General features: G+C 34.8%; 1 protein-coding gene across 2 annotated transcripts in view; it reads right to left on the bottom strand.

Annotated features, from left to right (window-relative positions):
- MDGA2 (MAM domain containing glycosylphosphatidylinositol anchor 2) overlaps positions 1-20,810 on the bottom strand; it is an 870,482-nt gene that overhangs the window by 289,299 nt on the left and 560,373 nt on the right. For both annotated transcript variants that reach the window (XR_015252395.1, XM_086709827.1), the window contains exon 5: positions 13,594-13,726. Coding sequence is in view for 1 of the 2 variants with exons in the window: in XM_086709827.1 (XP_086565953.1) it covers positions 13,594-13,726 (133 nt within the window). In the remaining variant the exon portion in view is untranslated. The remainder of the gene's footprint in view (positions 1-13,593; positions 13,727-20,810) is intronic.

Raw genomic sequence — 20,810 nt, 5'->3', positions numbered from 1 at the left:
GACACTGTATTATAGTGTTCTATTTTGAATCCTTTTATGGTTCTATAACTTTATTCTATAGCCATTTTGGCTAAGATTGGTGCAGAGCTAATCTTAAAAGAATAATGTTGAATAGATTTAACTCTGCTGGGCCTCTATTTGCCCCCTAAATATCCAGGGAATTCTGTTAAATAATTCCCAAGGGACTACTTAGGCCAGATTTCTATTTTGGTTAGGAAAACACCTGGGCATATAGTCTTCTAATCGTATGACACATATTATTGAGGTTATTCCAGTTCCTAAATTGGGTCCAAGAACTAGCAAAGATTAGATGGAGAAAATTATAACCTTTAATATGTGCCAGACACTCTTCAAAAGCCTTTACATATACTGACTCATTTAATTGCATGAGATAGGTACCATTATTACTCATTTTAGTTATTATCAATCTGAGAAATAGTTTAGATAACTGGCCCAAGTTCACATAGATAGTGACGGCTGGAACTGGGATTCTAATTTAGGCAGTCTGATGTGAGATGGAATATAAGTCATTGTAGATAAATTCCAAAGTGAAATAAACAAAGTTGGTAATTTCCAAGCTATAACAGAATTCTTGCCAGAGGAGAATTTATGCCAGAGGAGGACTTAGTGCTGCCTCTCTGACAGAAAGAAGAGGTAGCATTCGTGTCATCCACTATTACGTTATAAAAACCTAGGAAGGGCAAAAATAAATGTGGGTTGCTAGTCAGACTTCCAGAAACATCTACCATTCAGAATACAAGTCCATTATTACATTATAAAAACCTAGGGAGGGCAAAAACAAATGTGGGTTGCTAGTCAGACTTCCAGAAACATCTACCATTCAGAATACAAGTCCATTATTACGTTATAGAAACCTAGGAAGGGCAAAAACAAATGTGGGTTGCTAGTCAGACTTCCAGAAACATCTACCATTCAGAATACAAGTCCATTATTATGTTATAGAAACCTAGGAAGGGCAAAAACAAATGTGGGTTGCTAGCCAGACTTCCAGAAACATCTACCATTCAGAATACAAGGCAAAAAGGACTTGTGAACCACCTAAGTCAGAATTAAAAGGACTTAATTCTGAAGTGTCTTTGGCTCTCTAGGCCATGCCCAGAGGATGTTTACTCCTAACTTATACATAGCTACAGTGGAATCAGTTATTTCAATTCTCAGATTTCAAGAGGTAAGGAGGAGGAACTTAAAGTCTTCTTGAGACAGGAAAATGGAGAACAAGAGTGGTAGGTGACAATGTGCCAGCAAGAAAAGAGAAAGAGAAACATCACATAGAACAGTAAGTGTGGTCACAAAGATAAACTAAGCTATTTCAACTATCATCCTCAAAATGCCAGATTACAAAGGCATAATTTTAAAAAGCAAGAAAAGAAGTAATATATCCACATATTTAGATGTTAGTCATTAGATGCAGAGAGAGAAAAACATTTTTGCTGATGCTCCTAAATTTTGCTATAAAACACTACTTTGTGAAAGACAAAAGTGGTCATATTTTGCTGAATATAGTAGTAGACCAAAGCTTGATAAAAAAATCAAATCATACAAATCATACATACATTCACATTGAACACACTTGAGCCTTATAAATGGTTATTTACTGTGGATTTTGGAAGCAGTTTTACAAAATAGAATATAATCTTGATTGCCTGAACTGGGTCACAACCCAGATAAGTGTAGTGTCATGAGTTCCTCAGCACTGAGCACATATCTGTTACCAACCTCTCAGCTAGGATTTCTGCTCTAGCCTACATGGACATGTGTGCATTTGGAATCTAATTCTAGTAGGTGAGGGTGCCTTAATAAATTAAGACCTGTCCTGGGAAAGCCTACTATTGTGTCGATTTTGTTACATAAAGGAATAAATGTGGTTTTAGGAGATGTTTCCTTTCAAATACAGATAGAATTAAGTATTTTTCTTTCTATGATGTGTATATTGATATTCCTTCCCCATTTTAATTAAATAAAAAAGGAAAAAGGAAGGAAGAAAAAGAATCAGAGCCTAATTTGTAAAAAATAAATGTGCTGAAATAGAAAAATTTGATTTCAAGTGTTGTGTGTGATTAGGAACCATTTGGACTGAATTGCAAAGCCATGCACATTGTGGTTTACACTGGAGAGAATGACAATTTTAAACTATAGACCTTGTAGTAGGTGTCACTGCAGTATCATGTTGACATTCTGTAAATAGTAGCTGCTGCTTAACACTGTCATTACAGATCTAATTCCAACAAGAGTCAATTCAAGTCTAACCATTTAACTAGCTACACTTCTTATCTTGGGATTTCAGACATTCAGAGAATATTTAAATATATTGCTGCCATGTTCTAGGACAATGCTGCTACATGATAAGGGAGGTATTTATTTTTTGAATAAGAAATAATGTAATATAGCATGTGTAGAAGAACTAAATAAGCTGCAAAAAAATAGAATACTGCTTAAGGAAAGATTAAAAGCCAATAAAACCTTTTTAATACGATTTTAATATGAGAGATAAAACATTGACTGAATCACCTCTGAATTCAATTCCTCTCTACACATAAGAAATGTATGTATAAAATGTCCTGCCAATATTTTATTTCTCAAAGCCACTGGAAATATAGATTTTACATTTTACTTCTGATATTTTCACTATAGATTTCAGTAAATCTACATGTTCCCATTTTAGTATGGGCTGCAGAAATATCTTTACGGAGGATGTGAAGACCATTTGTTTTAAGTGTCAAATTATTTTTTGTTTTTCTTCAAGTTCTTAATATATTGATTTGCCTATTTAACTCTTCAGCAACGTGAGAATTAAATCCATGGGGCGCCTGGGTGGCTCAGTCGGTTAAGCGTCCGACTTCAGCTCAGGTCACGATCTCGCGGTCCGTGAGTTCGAGCCCCGCGTCGGGCTCTGGGTTGATGGCTCAGAGCCTGGAGCCTGCTTCCGATTCTGTGTCTCCCTCTCTCTCTCTCTGCCCCTCCCCCGTTCATGCTCTATCTCTCTCTGTCTCAAAAATGAATAAACATTAAAAAAAAATTAAAAAAGAATTAAATCCATTTTATACTGAATGTGGATCTGCGTACATATAATAATGCTTTTTAAACCTATATTCATATTTAACACCTAGCTTAAACACACAAAATGATATTTAGCATGCAGACCACTGCATATTCAGAGAATTTTCAGATTCTTTGAAATGTAGGGGCACCTGGGTGGCGCAGTCGGTTAAGCGTCCGGCTTCAGCCAGGTCACGATCTCGCGGTCCGTGAGTTCGAGCCCCGCGTCGGGCTCTGGGCTGATGGCTCAGAGCCTGGAGCCTGTTTCCGATTCTGTGTCTCCCTCTCTCTGCCCCTCCCCTGTTCATGCTCTGTCTCCCTCTCTCTGCCCCTCCCCTGTTCATGCTCTGTCTCCCTCTGTCCCAAAAATAAATAAACATTGAAAAAAAATTAAAAAAAAAAAAAAAAAGAAATGTAGTATCATATTTTTTGTATAGCCCATAGTGTCATAAGACTTTATGATATCATATCAAATTGCTTTTTACTTATGGTTCTAAAATGAAAAAGACATGAAAATTACAATTTTTTATCAGATTGAGCTAAATTTAAAGTTGAAAGACAACATGCAACAAGGCAGGACTTGAGTTATTACATACTTCTGATCCACATCAAGAGAATTAGAAAGATATAAAAATAGGGGTTTATCCTCCTATTCCCCTTTTTGTTTCCTTTAAGCAAGTGCCTTAGTAGATTTAATCCTGGAGAAATTTAACAAGAAACCCATATTACACTGCCTATTTTCCCAAAAGGTTTGTTCATCTATTTCCTGTTGTCCCTAATTTGTTTTCTCTTCACTTTGGAAATATATTTGGAACTAAAGCCTTTTCAGTAAAACAAAGCAAACTATGGTTGCTGGATTTTGCTTTCCCTGGCTGGCTTAAAATCCTCCCTCTTGCTTGGTTGAGTACAATGTTGCACTGCCAAACCAAAGTAACAACTTAAAAAGAGTAGCTTCATAAAAGTGACACATCTTTTTATGCTAAAACTATATACCTGGACTCTTGATAATATTCATTCTTATCAAATCGGGATACAAGGTGCCATTAATAAAACAAGAGGCCACGGCTATCATCAATGAATTCCTATTACACAATGTGTCTATCAGAAAATAAAACTGCTGACTTTACTGCACATTCACTAGGTAGTATGTGATTGAAAGTTGCCATCAATAAAATGCTCAAGTAGTTCAATAAGCAACTAAAGCAGAGTGACTCAAAGCAGCTGACAGAAAGAAATGCTGTTCAAAACAAAAACTAAAGCATATTATTAAACAATTGGACATGCCTATTTTCCATGGGAATAGAACAGTAGCAAGTAAATCAACAGGAGTATGTTGCTATAGGGAAAAAAATGTTTCTTAAAACAGACTTTGCAGAAAATGGAAATTGAGGGAATAGCTGAAATCTTTGTAAGGCTTTGGAAATAACTGCCACAACAGCAAACCAAAAGTGCATGTGATGTCTGGACTTACAATCAACAGATTGATGTTCATGCATTTCTGATACTCAGCTTGTCTGTTATTTCCCATTTACCAATCTCTCAGCTTCCAGTCCCTATAACAATATACTACATACCCTATGTATCAACTACTACAGGGTCTCTCTCTCTCGGTCTCTCCCTGATTTTAATTAAAAGTCTGCATGAACCAATATGAATCTTTTAAATTATGGCTACTGTGGCTCGCATGACTCTATGATAGTAACAGTGACCACAAGGCTACAACTTAGCCCACCACGGCGACTTAAATCCTATGAGTAATGTGGCTAATCTCATTTAATCTTTCCAGTATGTATGATGAGGTAAAAACAAACTTGATACTTTGAAATGCCTTAGAGCTTGAGGGAGAACAGTAGCCAGGGATGCATCCTCTCTTGAAGGACATTAAAGCCTTCCTGCCGCTGAATTCTTTAAATTTTGTATAAGAAATAATGAAAGTACAATATTTGCAAAGATTCTCTAGAATCTGTGCATTCGGTTCATAGATTATTTAGTAGCTTCACTTTTTCCTGGATAGTAATGTAAGTCCCATGTATAAAAGGACAACAAGCACAATGAGGTATTAATATTCCTAAACTGTGTGAGCCTGAACCTTTCTTGATGGACCTTGGGGCTCAAGAGTACCTGTGTATGTATAGGTTTCATCCACTTCTTTGCAACCAGCCACCTCATTCATGTAGGTTTTTATTGTTGTTGATGTTACCTTGCTAAATAAAAATGAAATTTTAGAGTAATGTTGTCTTTTCATCAATCTGAAACCAACCTCAGAGAAAATTATCAATATGACTTGACAGAAAAGCAAGTTCAAAGAGTTGACAGAATTGGTCATAGCACCAATGGAGTAGGGAGAACCAGGATCCATACCCAGGTATTCTCACTGATGCTTCTTTACAAAAGAGTGGCTTAAAGCTGTATATGCAGCAGCATTAACAATTGTCATTAAGACTAGTATCCTATATGGAAGGAGGCTGCATGTGGAATTAGATCACTGGGTAATTAAACATACTGGTTTGCCTGGGATTAAAGGGTTTTCCAGAATTGGGACTTTCATTGAGTCTAGGACAAACTGGGATCGTCGGTAACCTTAAAGATGATCATTTGCTATAATCAATTCTAGGATTAGGGTGAATAAATAATGGGATTAGGTACATGAACTAACGGAAATTATTTTACCTTCATCTTGACAGCCAATAATATACAAATTCAAATTTTTCGACAAATGATCGTGGAGTTATTCTGTATCACAAGTTATGAGTGGCAAATTCAAAAACCATGAAAGAAGTCTAAAATGCATTTCTACCAATTTAATTAGTATCTATAATAGCATAATTTCGAGCAGTTTCACTAGAACAATAGAATCTTGAAAAGTACTAAGCTGTGGCCTATAAATCCATAATCTAGAGGCAATTTAAAATTTAAAAAATGAATTATTCTCAGGGATATAAAAGTCCTTATTTTATTTTGGCTTATCTTCACTCAACTTGCTGAAAGAAATATTATAAAATACATGGTTTGAACTTTCTATTCTCATGAGTAATTTTTAAATTATTTAATGTAATTATAGTCTAACAGCATATGAAGAATAGTAACTACTTAAAATTAGAAAAATCTTACCAATGAATTATTCTAGATGTTTGCTAAATCACAAACTATTTGATATGCTCCAAACTATTTGTGGTAATTTGTGAGACAGAATGTCAATAGCTTACAGCCTTGTCAATGAATGATAAGTGTTTCATTTGACTAACAGTGTTTTTTTAATGTTTATTTATTTTTGAGAGAGAGAGAGAGACAGAGAGAGAGAGCGAGCATGAGTGGGGTAGAGGCAGGGAGAGAGGGAGAGAGAGAATCCCAAGCAGGCTCTATGCTGACAGCAGGGTTCAAACCCACGAACTGCAAGATCATGACCTGAACAGAAATGAAGAGTTGGATGCTTAACCAACTGAGCCATCCAGGCACCCCTCACTAACAGTGTTTTTTAATCTTGTTCCATGTTTAGATATCTGCTGTGTCTGGGTTCTGATACCTTCTGGGAGAGCTGATGGCTTCTGAGGAATATTTTATATAAGAATTCATAATCCAAGAATAACTTTGGATATAACAAACTTGAAAAATGCACTGCTAGGACAACAAAATGCACAGGTGTAGGGAGATCTCAGCAACATGCAAACTTCTTGTTACTATAGTAATAGGATTTTGGGAAACCTGGGTCACCTTGTTGCTCTGGAAACAGTCTCAGGAAGACCAAAGTTGAAACCCCATAATGACAATGCTTCTATCTCCAGATTCACTGCTTACTCATCACCTGTATTTTCACATTTCTGAAGAGACATTAGTGAGAATAGGTCATATATAAGTTCGGTTACCTTAGGAAAAGATGAGCACTCATATTAAGAATCTGCTGCATATCAACACGATTGAAAGCTTTTTCAATTTACCTTACATACCATTATTGATTTCGCAAAATAATACTTTGATTTCTGTTAAACATTTTTGTCAATATTTTATATAGTATACCAGAATATGTACTCATTTCTATAGATTTTTCTGAGAAATTATTATTTAATTCACCCACTGATAAAAGTAATTCACAAAACGATTATGAACTTTTTTCAAGATTAGTCATCAGTGGTTGAAGCTGTAAACCATATCCTAGCAAAAACCCTAAGATTCTTATCACCATCTCATCATTATTACTAATGGTGTCATTTTATTCCTTCTTTCTATTATCTAGGTTAACAACCCAATTATAGCTATTATATATTATATTTGTTATATGCCAGATATATTTTTTTAAGTTTTTCATTTAATAGCATTTAGAGCCTACAAAACTAAATAACGTGGAACTTTGTATTATCCCCATTTTATGTGGGGGAAAAATAAGTTTAAAGAAACTAAGTAACATCTACAAGTTCAGAAAACCAGAATTTGAATCTAAGATTTTTGAATTTCCAAATTCATGCAAAAGAGTTATAGGAAACATCTCATTCTCTAATGATAGCATATCAACATTATGTGTGTTCTGTTGGTGGATTTAGTAGTAAATACCGGTTTTAGAAAATGTGAATTATCTATGATAAAAAATATCCATTAAGGCACTCATGTTCCCAATATTTCAGTGTGTGAAATGGTGATTTTCGGCTTTTTTCTGTTTTTTTTCCTTCTGTTTTATTTTCTGTTGCACATACTAACTTCACCAAACAGGAAATCAGAAAAATAATGTATGGGTTCTCTGTATATTATCTGTGATCTTATTTCAATATTTTGATCATGCTCTTAAAATTTCATGCTAATACTATTACAATAGTGATTTCTGCCCTCACTAGATTTTCATTCACCTTTTACAGTTGCTTGTAATCTCCAAACCTAAAATTACAGGGCCACAAACACTCTCACTAGAGTTGAAATACTTTGTGATACTAATGAAGAAAGGGTTTTTTTTCTTTAAATGTTAGATTCATTTTCTTACATGGATTTTACATATATTATAAACTTATATCTGAAATTTTAAAAGAAAAGGAATCCTAAATGCAAAAGCTACCTCTCAGTCATTTCAAAGTGTTATGGACTGAAATGTGTGCCCCTAAATTCAATGTGTTCAAGCCCTAACCCCTGGTGTGACTGTATTGGAGATAGGGCCTTTAGGACATAATTAAGGTTAAATGAGGTCATAAAGGTGGGACTGTATGTAATCTGCTGTGTCTTTATGAGAGGAGGAAGAGACACAAGAGCTCTAGCTCATTCATGCCCTCCCTCTGTGAACCACAGAGGAAAGACCACAGCTGGGAAGGCAGCTATCTACAAGCCAAGAAAGAGAGGCCTCCCCAAAACTCAACTCGAACAGCATCTTCATCTTAGACTTCCAGCCTCTAGACTGTGAAAACATAAGTTTCTGTTGTTAGGCCACCCATCTATGGCATTCTGTTATGGCAGCCCAAGAAAACTAGTACAAGGAAGTCATTGTATTTGCACTATGTACTTCTCACAAATGTAGTCTTTTTTGAAAGAGTTATTATTGTTGGTGAAATGCCATTTTTTTTTATTTTTTTAAGGTTTATTTATTTTTGAGTGAAAATCAGATTGTGCGCAGGGGAGGAGCAGAGATGGGGAGACAAAGAATCTGAAGTAGGCTCCAGGCACAGAGCTGTCAGCACAGAGCCCAGCGTGGGGCTCAAACCCACCAACTGTGAGATCATGACCTGAGCTGAAGATGGACGCTTCACTGACTGAGCCACCCAGGTGCCCGTGAAACACCATATTTAAGTCCTAATAAATGATACTACTGATTGTATAGATGCAGGAGAGACCACCAAAAGGCAAGACACTCAAATATCCATATAGCTAAGAAAAATGCCTGAGGTCAGCACCCACATGTACAGCAAAATGTCTACTGCCCCTTTCTTTGCATTTAAATGGGCTATCTATGAAAAAGGGGATACCATTTTACAAGAGGAAGGGTTTATGTATTTTTATTTCATATCTACAGCTATTCCTATACTACTCCTATAACTGAAAAATTATTTTATTTCTCATAACACCTATTAAATTCCCATAAACATAAAACTACCATAAATCACAATGTACAAAAAATCTTACATTGAAGTTTATTGTAATTGCTGGGAATTTATATTATAGCTACCAGGTGGGTTATCTAACAGAATAGGCAACAGTTACCTAGCATAAGAAACAGAGATTTCTCCTAACCTCTCTTATTAACACAGATTAAAGGGGGGAGGGGGGAAGAAGAGAAAGAAGATGAAAAAGAGATAGAAGGGAGAGAGAGAGGAAGAGGAGAAAGGGGTATAGGTTTGCCCTATTTATTTAGCCAGCAATAACTTTTATGATGAATTGGTTCCTAAATGTGATGCACATTTCAGGAAGACATCTTAATTAGGTAATTTTTATAAATGCTAAATGTGAGCAGACTAAATCAAAAGACTATATAATTAAGTAAAATTAGCCCCACCTGTCCCATTTCTTTACAGACTACATCATAACCTCTCAAGCAGGTACAAAATATGTTTTTCATCCTAATATAAGTAACCTACTTAATTCTTACTTGCCTTTCAAATCATGACACATCAATATATAAGTGCTAGAAATAAATTAAAATAAATTAAATTTGCTTTATCATAATTCCTATGTGCCCTCATGTTAGAAGTATAAATTATCTGAGAAATTTTAGTATTTAATATTCAAAGTTAACATAATTATGATAATTTAAAATATATACCTATATTTATTAATATTCTAAATTTACAAATTTTAACAGGTTTGTTTTAATGAACTAAGAAAAATACAGCTACATTGGGAATTTACCAATCAAGAGCTAATCTTTGTCTTCCAAACAGGAGTAGGAAACAACTTTGGTCTCTGCTACAACATTATGACAAGAAATTAATACACCTAAAATCTTCATATTTTATAAAATTCTACAAACTGTCATGATAAGTCCTAAGACAGCTAGATCAGGTATGATAAATAATGACATTTCTATGATAGGAGATTTTCCATAGCATGCCAAGTAACCAACAGGGGCCAACAAATGATTGGACACTCCATGGTCCAATGATATTCAATTATAAGCTCTACTATATGCCAATTCATAGCAGAAAATTTAAGGAAATATGTTGTTGGTATATCTACAAATGATGCTGCCTTTTAAAATGACACCTAAACATGGCTTTTCTAAGCAGTCCTATAAAAAAACAGACTCTTACTAACAAAAGTTCCTATTCACAAAATAGACTGGTTCATGGAAAACACTCTAATGATACAGACAGTTTTTGTTTTCCAAAGCAATCATTTATACTTGGTTAAAGTGTATACATTGCAGGAAGTGTAATTCAGCAGGTATAGGAAGGGCCCAGAGAACTATACTCCATGATGCAATTGTTCTGCTGCAAAAACTTTTTGAAAACGTTATTCACAGAGGACTGTCTCCATCTTCATAGGCTATGTCATTTGGGCATTGTGCAAAGCATATCAATACCCTGATTACAATTAAAAAGTTTCCCTGAGATGTTAGAATAAAATTATACCAAAAATACATTTAATAGTCAATTATTTGATCTCCATTACAAAAATTATTTCCAAAGTTATCCTTTCGTCAACAAATTAATTAACAAACAAGAGCAATCACAGATATTACAATATTTGTAATAGAATATTCTCCCCCTCAATACTTTAAATATTTTCCTTGACATTTTGCAAACCAAGAGTTAAACATATGGGAACTTTATGTCATTTAAAGATTCACAAGAGTGAAACGATAAAGAGCACCTGTCTCTCACATCGATTACGGCCATGGTGACTCCTGATCTTCCAGTGTTAGCAATGAAATAGCCTGTATGCACTTGTCAGTTTATTGACCTGTTTGCATGAAGATGCTGAAAGCTTAATTTATTCCTGGTGTAATTTGAGAGCCACCTCAAGATTCCACCTATTTGAAATGCACCAACTCTTTCAACTTAAGAGTACAACCAGATGGTGAAAATGCAGAAGAAACCTGGATTGAATATGTAAAGCACCAGGCTGCAGGCCGTGCCCAATTATAGTTAGTGAAGAGTCAAACAAGGCACTAACTTGTATTTTTAAACCCAATTATTTACCATAACTCTGATGCTCATTTTTCAGTGAACATCAATTTAAGATTTTTGTGAGATAATTTATAAAAGAGAAAAATAGGTTATTTTGTTAGCTCAGTCTACATATGCAACACTGCAGTCTGAAAAATAAAGAATGGAACAGAAAACTGAACAGTTAAACAAAACATCTATATTACAGAGTTCCTGTGCTCTCTGTAAGACAGGGAGTCAAATCTTTGTTTTCTCAGCTGCAAATGTTAAAAATCACCTCAGAAATAAAGTCACCCAACTGCTTTCTAAGACCTCAGGCAGGGAAAGTCTATCACCTCTCATGGTAATCTTCTCCATTCAGCTTTAGGATAATACGTGCTTTTTTTTTTTTTTTCCTAATAAAACTCCGGTTGAAATTTAAGTTCATTTTCTCTAGCTCTACAAAAAAATTTTGAATAGCTAGTCAGTCTCCTATTTAAGACAACTCCTCAAACATTGGGATAGATTTTGTCCCCTGTAGTTAGTAGCCATAGAACATTGAGAAATAATAAAGTATACATTCCTGAAGCAGAAAAAAAATGTTAACTATAATTTTGTTGTACCTCTTAGACTTCAAAGAAATTTGGTTTATGTTGATTTAGTTCATTCTCAAAACAACCCAATGAGGATACTTTAATCACTATGGGATAGTATGTTATGTGTCAAATGATAAAGACGTGATAAAAAGAAAACAAAATATCTAACTGCTTACATCCCAGTAGTTATAAAGATAAACTGAGACAATAAACAAGAAATACTTTTAAAAGTAATAAAACATTGTCAAGGGCAAAGCTGTGACATATGTAATAATATCTACTACTTTGTCCTTATTATGTCGCAATGTTTCCCCATCCCATAGAACCTACTTACATTTTATTTCTAATTTTTCTCTCTGGATCATGTGTATTTTAAAAATAAATTAAAGAAACTAAGAAAAACAAAATCAGTTATAATAATTCACAAAGTATTTCATGCCAAGAACAATAGCATCATCACACCCAGTTCTTACATGTTAATCTCTGATAATTATTTCTCAATATCATATTTCTTCTTTTTAAAGTGAAATGAGATTATTAACTTCTATAAGTCTTAGGTCTCCTAAAATTTTATATTTCTATTTTTTTATTCAATGTAGTTTCCCTCAAGTCTTTCTCATCCTTCTTGATAAAGTTTATTTTCATCTCCCACTTTCTTCTTCTACCTTCCACAAATGACTTTTACCTGCTGCTTAAGAAATCATTTCTCCAGTTTAAGGCAATTTACATCTTATCCAATATTCCTGTGCCTATCATTGCTGACCCATAATAGGAACCCAATACACTTCTGACAAATAAATGAATGAATTCATTTTTAAAATGACCTTTCAAAATTTTAACAACTCAATGGAACATATGTTGATGGGTCAATGTTTGAGCACATGTTTTTCCACCTTCCAATAAAGTCCCAGGTTTAATCTTCTTACCAAATGAGCTGGATGGGGATGCTGACTAGTTCTTTGTTGAAAAAGCTGACAAAGTGTTCCAAGTGCTTTATGTATATTAACTCGTGAATTCTTCTCTACAACGTTAAGAATTTATGAGGAAATGGAGGCAAAGAAGTGTGAAGTGATTTGCTCAACAAAATCCAAGTGCTAATAAGTGGCAGAATCAAAACCTATACCCATGCACACCCAACACACACCTTTCCAGGTTTCTGTTAATGAGAAAAGTCCTTTTAAAACTCCATATTTTAATAGCATTATTTAAAAGTAATAATTTATATTAATTGCCACTGCAAGTTTCTCAACCCAGTTCAAATTCTATTTGATTGGGGTGACTGGACACAATCATAGAAAAGACAGTCCATTCCCATGCTCTCTCTTTGCTCTTTCATTTAGCAATTCCATTTTAATATGTTTGCAGTTATTCTGAGGTCTAGAGTACTAAACACAGGCTGACTTAAGTTGCAATCTTGCTAATGTTTTGACATTTTCTACAAAAATGCTTTCCAGAAAACACCTACCTGAAATTACCAATTAACTATCTTGACTTGAAACAGAGTAAGAGAGGGATTCTGTTACCTAGCTTTGGAATTACAAAACACTTTTAGCAATTTAGACCATAAATTTTTATATGAAGAATCTAATATTTCTCAGAATGTTTTGAACAGGACATGGGCATGCTTGTGACATTTATGAATACAATATATTAAGGAAGCACAATTTTGTATGCAATATAAACAAACCTAACATGGGAACATATTGCATTGTAAAGTGTGCATTTACTAAAAGCTTTCCAGATATCACAGACTTTTCTGGGGGAAAAATAAAGATGCCTTGTACCTACTTATACTAAAGAAATAATTTGGTATACAAGAAAGTTAGAGCCTTTTTAAACATTAACGATATATAAAAGACATAAGACACTGAGAGATAGCTCCATACCTGTTTTGTTGGAAAGTCTAAATGACACCATCTTATCAGGAATATTACATACATTCCTCACTGAAGCAATGCAGCTATAATTAGCATAGTCCTGAGGTCGAAGATTCTTTAGTTTTAAGATCTTGGTTTCACCCTGAAAACGTAGAAAAGGTCGTTAGAAAAAGTCAACAGTAACCAAAATGAATGAATGATGAATCATGGCATTATAGTGTATTAAATCATATTATTATCAAAATCTAGCAGATTGTCTTATTTTTAAGGAAAATGTCTTTAAATAAAACAAAAACAAAAACAAACAAACAACAAAAACACCACATGCATTTAAAAATAATACCGCAATGTGCCTGGAGATAAAAACTAACAGACTACAATGAAAACTCAACATTTTCTTTGCAAATTAGCTTCATAAGGGGAGAAATCTATTTCTGGTGGTGGTTATGCCAATTATTATGCAAAGATCAGAACAGTGTACTTAATAATGGAGTTTATTCAACAAATGCTGCAATCTATATAGACTTCAACATGAAATGTTTTGAAAGAAAAGGATTCTAAAGAAGAGCTAATAAACGAAAAACTGTTGGTAGAAAAGTTATTGAAATCAATCTAATAACAGGCAATTAAATTTATAAACATAAATATTTTGTGTATATGTATCAATGATAGATGACAGATATAGAACTGTCTTAAAGAAGTATTCATGAATGTTTCTGAATAATTACTGCTCTTGCTATCTTATATTCAGGAGTTCAAGACCTAGATCTTCCAGGTAAATCTGCAAAATCATACACTCAAATCAGGCAAGCTGGACAAACTCTTGATAATCCAGGAAAGACCATGTAAAACAATGAAATTATTCAAAGGGTAAAAGAGCAAACAAACAACAACAATAAAAAATTAAAGAAAAAAAACCCTACTGCCCAATTTAAAATAGGTCTCTTGAGATTTTGTTACTTTAAGGTCATTAATGCATCGTCTCCAAATAGTTCTTCTCATAAGTAAATGAATTATGGAAATGATAAACAGTATCCCAATGAAATCATATTTGGTATAGTAATTTTCAAAATGTTATTTTTTCCAGATAATATCTACATGTAACAATGTATAACATCACTCAAATACTAAAAATTGTAATACTTTCATACACTCTTCAAAAGGGTCAGAATACATAGTGAGAAGACATATAAGCACTACCTGCTCATTTGCAACAGAAAAAAGCTTGCTCACATGTAGACATTCACACCTAGTTTCGCAAATGTGTCAAATGAATCTCTCCTTCAGTATGCAGGGGCACTGTGGCTATAATTCCACTCATTCACTGTCAAAATTCAGTCTTAAATCAGTCCACTTTCCTCAGGGGGCTTAGAAACAATCTCCTATCTTTAATTTTTATTTAGGAAAGACACTATAATTTTTCTATACAAACAATTGCAAATTCATCCCACACGAATATACATAGTGTGTGTGTTTCTAGAACTTATATTTAAAATATATTCTCAGTGTATTACAGAGTTCTCACTTAACACTAACTAAACACAATGCCTAGAAAAGTGTGTGCTTAGCTAGAAAGTATAGTTGAAAGAAAATGTTACTCTAGAACCAGTTCACTAAGATATTTTTTTTTTTTCAGTTTTTTACTTTACATCCAAGTGAGTCAGCATATAGTGCAATGATTTCAGGAGTAGAATCCAGTGACTCATCCCTGACATATAATACCCAGTGCTCCTCCCAACAAGTGTCTTCCTTAATGTCCCTTGACCATTTAGCACATCCCCCCACCCAAAACCCTCAGCAACCCTCAGTTTGTTCCCATATCTAAGAATCTGTTATGTTTTGTCCCCTTCCTGTTTTCATATTATTTGTTTTCTTTCCCTTATGTTCATCTGTTTTGTATCTTAAATTCTACATATGAGTAAAGTCATGATATTTGCCTTTCTCTAATTGTGCTTACCATAATGCACTCTAATTACATCCTTGTTCTTGGCAATGGCAAGATTTCATTCTCTTTGATTCCCGAGTAATACACCATTGTGTGTGTATGTATGTGCACGTGCGCACGCATGTGTGTGTGTGTGTGTGTGTGTGTGTCTGTGTATATATACACATATGTCACATCTTTTTTATCCATTCATCTGTTGTTGAACATTTGGGCTCTTTCCATACTTCAGCTATTGTCAATAGTGCTGCTGTAAACACTGGGGCGCATATGCCCCTTCGAAACAGCACACTTGTATATTTGGATAAATACCTAGTAGTGCAATTGCTGAATTGTACGGTAGTTCTATTTTTTATTATTTGAGGACCCTTCATATTGTTTTCCAGAGTGGTTGCATAAGTTTGCATTTCCACCAGGAGTGCAAAAGTGTTTCTCTTTCTCCATATCCTAACCAATATGTGTCATTGCCAGAATTATTAATTTTAGCCATTCTGACTGGTGTGAGATGGTATCTCATTGTGGTTTTGATTTGTATTTCCTTGAAGATGAATGATGTTGAGCATGTTTTCATGTGTCTGTTGGCAATCTAGATGTCTTTTTTGGAAAACTGTCTATTCATGTCATCTGCCCATTTCTTCACTGGATTATTTGTTTTTTTGGGTGTTGAGTTTGATTAAGTTCTTTATAGATTTTGGATACTAACCCTTTATCTGATATGTCATTTGCAAATGTCTTCTCCCATTCCAATGGTTGTCTTTTAGTTTTGCTGATTATTTCCTTTGCTGAGCAGTAGCTTTTTATCTTGATGAGGTCCCAATAGTTCATTTTTGCTTTTGTTTCCTTTGCCTCTGGAGACATGTTGAGTAAGAAGTAGCTGCAGCCATGATCATAGAGGTTTTTGTCTACTTTCTCCTCTAGGATTTCGATGGCTTCCTATCTTACATTTAGGTCCTTCATCCATTTTGAATTTATTTTTGCATATGATGTAAGGAAGTGGACCAGGTTCATTCTACTGCATATCGTTGTCCAGGTTTCCAAACACCATTTGCTGAAGACACTGTCTTTATTCCATTGGATATTCTTTCGTGCTTTGTCAAAGATTAGTTAACCATATGTTTCTGGGTCCATTTCTGTTTTCTCTATTCTGTTCCATTGATCTAAGTGTCAGTTTTTGTGCCATTACCATACTGTCCAGGATTATGATGCCTCCAGCATTGGTTTTCTTTTTCTGGATTGCCTTGGCTATTCAGGGTCTTTTCTGGTTCCATACAAATTTTAGGGTTGTTTGTCCTAGCTCTGTAAAGAATGCTGGTGTTATTTTGATAGGTATTGTATTAAATATGTATATTTCTTTGGATAATATCAACACTTTAATAATATTTGTTCTTCTAATCCACGAGCATGGAAAATTTTGCCAATTTTTTTGTGTCCTCTTCAGTTTTTTCATAAGCTTTCTATACTTTTCAGCATATGGATTTTTCACCTCTTTGGTTATACCTCCTAGGTATTTTATGGTTTTGGTGCAATTGTAAATGGGGCTGATTCCTTGATTTCTCTTTCTGTTGCCTCATTATTGGTGCTTAGAAATGCAACCGATTTCTGTGCATTGATTTTATACCATGTGACTCTGCTGAATTCCCGGATCAGTTCTAGCGGTTTTTCGGTGGAATCTTCTGGGTTTTCCATATAGAGTATCATGTTGTTTGTGAAGAGTGAAAGTTTGACTTCCTTCTTGCTGATGTGGATCCCTTTTATTCTTTTGTGTTGTCTGATTGCTGAGGCTAGCACTTCCAATATTATGTTGAATAACAGTGACAAGAGTGGACATCTCTGTCATATTCCTGACCTTAGGGGGAAAGCTTTCAGTTTTTCCCCATTGAGGACGATATTAGCAGTGGGTCTTTAATACATGGTTTTTATGATCTTGAGGTATGATCCTTCTATCCCAATTTTGAGGGTGTTTATCAAGAAAGGATGCTGTATTTTGTCAAATGCTTTCTCTACACCTATTGAGAGGACCATGTGAGTCTTGTTCTTTCATTTATGAATGTGATGTATCACAGTGAATGACTTGTGGATATTGAACCAGCCCTGCATCCCACGTATAAATCCCACTTGATCATGGTGAATAATTCTTGTAACGTATTGTTGGATCCAGTTGGCTAGGATCTTGTTAAGAATTTTTGTGTCCATGTTCATCAGGGAAATTGGTCTATAGTACTCCTTTTTAGTAGGGTCTTTTGTCTGGTTTTGGAATCAAGGTAATGCTGGCCTCATAGAATGAGATTGGAAGTTTTCCTTCCATTTCTATTTTTTTTGAACAGCTTCAGGAGAATAGGTGTTAACTCTTCTTTAAATGCTTTGTAGAATTCCCCTGGAAAGCCATCTGGCCCCGGACTCTTGTTTTTTGGGAGATTTTTGATTACTAATTCCATTTCTTTCCCGGTTATAGGTCTTGTTCAAATTTTCTATTTCTTCCTCTTTCAGTTTTGGTAGTGTACATGTTTCTAGGAATTTGTCCATTTCTTCCAGATTTCCCAATTTATTGGCATATAATTGCTAATAATATTCCCTTATTATTTATAGCTGAGACATTTCTTCCTTCTTTAGGAAGGCCTGCATATTATATACTTCCCTCTTATGACAACCTTTGTTGCATCCCAGAGGTTTTAGTCTGTGGTGCTATCATTTCCATTGGCTTCCATGTACTTTTTAATTTCCTCTTTAATTTCTTGGTGAACACATTCACTTTTTAATAGGATGTTCTTTAGTCTCCAAGTATCTGTTGTTTTTCCAATTTTTTTCTTGTGGTTGATTTCAAGTTTCATAGCGTTGTGGTGTGAATATATGAACAGTATGATCTTGATCTTTTTGTACTAGTTGAGGGCTGATTTTTGTCCCAGTATGTGATCTATTCTGGAGAATGTTCCACGTGCACTCGACAAGAATATGTATTCTGATGTTTTAGGATGAAATATTCTGAATATATCTGTTATGTCCATCTGGTCCAGTGTGTCATTCAAAGCCGTTGTTTACCTGTTGATTTTCTATTTATCTGTCCATTGCTGTAAGTGGGGTGTTGAATTCCCCTACTATTATGGTATTATTGTCAACGAGTTTCTTTATTTTTGTGACTAATTGATTTATACATTTGGGTTCTCTGTGTTGGGAGCATAAATTTTTACAATAGTTAGATCTTGGTGGACGGACCCCTTAATTATGATATAATGCTCTTCTTCATCTCTTGATGCAGTCTTTATTTTAAAGTCTAGATTGTCTGATATAAGGATGGCCAATCCGTCTTTCTTTTGTTGACCATTAGCATGATAGATGGTTCTCCATCCCCTTACCTTCAATTTGAAGGTGTCTTTAGGTCTAAAGTGGGTCTCTTGTAAACAGCAGATAGATGGATCTTGTTTTCTTATCCATTCTGGTACCCTATGTCTCTTGATTGGAGCATTTAATCCATTGATGTTTAAAGTACTGAAAGATATAAACTTATTGCCATTGTGTTGCCTGCAGAGTTGTAGTGTCTGGTGGTGTTCACTGGTCCTTTCTAGTCTTTGTTGCTTTTGATCTTTTTTGTTTTGTTTTGTCTTTTCTGCCCTCAGAGAGTCTCCCTTAAAATTTCTTGCAGGGATGACTTAATGGTCACAAACTCCGTTAGTTTTTGTCTGGGAAACTCTTCACCTCTCCTTCTATTTTGAATGACAGCCTTGCTGGATAAAGAATTCTTGGCTGCATGTTTTTCTGATTCAGCACATTGAATATATCCTGCCACTCCTTTCTTGCCTGCCAAATTTCTGTGGATAGGTTTGTGTGAACCCATCCTCCCTTATAGGTTAAGGACTTTCTTTTCCCTTGCTGCTTTCATAATTCTCTCCTTGTCTGTGTATTTTGTGAGTTTGTCTACCATTGTTGATGGTCGCTTTTTTGTTGAATCTAATGGAAATTCTCTGTGCTTCCTGGATTTTGATGTCTGTGTCTTTCCCTAGGTTAGGAAAGTTTTCCACTATGATTTTCCACACAAACCTTCTACCCCTTTTTCTCTCTTGATCTTCTGAGACTCCTATAATATGGATGTTATTCCTTTTTAATGAGTCACTGAGTTCTCTAACTCTTGTGTTCTTTTGCCTTAATTTCCCTCTTTTTTTCTGCTTCATTATTCTCCATAAGTTTGTCTTCCATATCACTGATTTGTTGCTCTGCTTTATCCATCCTTGACACCATGGCATCCATTCAAGGCTGAATCTCAGTTATAGCATTTTTAATTTCATCCTGACTAGATTTTACTTCTTTTATTTCTGCAGAAGGGATTCTATCGTTTTTTCAACATGAGCTAGTTCTTATTATCGCGATTCTAAATTCTTGTTCAGACATCTGCCTACACATATGTGGTGATTAAGTCCTTGGCTGTCATTTTTTCCTGTTCATTTGGGGTGAATTCCTTCATGTCATCATTTTGGATGAAAAATAAGAATTAATAAAATAAAAATTAAAAATTAAAAAAATTAAAACGACCCAAAAATCAAATAAATGAAATAAACTTGATAGAATAAAGAAAAAGGGAAGAAAAGAAAATTTTTAAAAATGAAAACAATGTAAGAAAACGTTTGAAAAATTTAAAAAGTATACAATAATATAAAATAAAATGAAAGTAAAATAGACTAAGAAAATTTACAAAAAAGTAATTAAAATATAGCATAAAAATTAAAGGATATTTTTTTATAAAATGGAAAAAAAAATCTTTCTGTATCCAAGAATAAGAGAAGAAAAAAAATGAATATATGGAGCAGTGAACAGAATGAAATCCAAATGAAATTACATCCAGTTTCTCCTAGAAGTAAACTATGAAGCACTTTATAGTCAGTAAATTAAGCACACAGAGAGACTTGTAGTGGTCCTCTAGAGCTTGGTTTGCACAGTTGGACAGGGCTGGTGTAATGGCTCTGTTCTCCACCAGGTGGCGCTGCTTATCTTACTGGGGTGGATTGGTGTGGCACCTGTGAGTGTGTGTGCGGATGCACAGGAAAGGTAACAATGGCATCACCCAACTTTTCAGTCTCTCCCACCAGAACTCTGTGCTCTCACCAACTGGCAATCGAGCACCCCTCCTTTGTCTATAGCTTCTGTCCAATCCTCTCCTCTACAGTGTTCACATCCAACCTGTCAGCCTGCCAGGCAGCACCTCTCTCCCAAATTTTATCTCAGATGGGGCTGTGTTTCCAAACCCCTCACTTCTGAGGACCCCGTGGCTTGTATCTGCTCAGACCCTCTCGGGAGA

Source organism: Puma concolor, chromosome B3, assembly GCF_028749965.1.
Source record: "Puma concolor isolate L17-30 chromosome B3, mPumCon1.1.hap2, whole genome shotgun sequence".
Taxonomy (NCBI): domain Eukaryota; kingdom Metazoa; phylum Chordata; class Mammalia; order Carnivora; family Felidae; genus Puma; species Puma concolor.
Note: the sequence above shows the minus strand (reverse complement) of the source record. Positions and strands in the feature narration are given on the sequence as shown.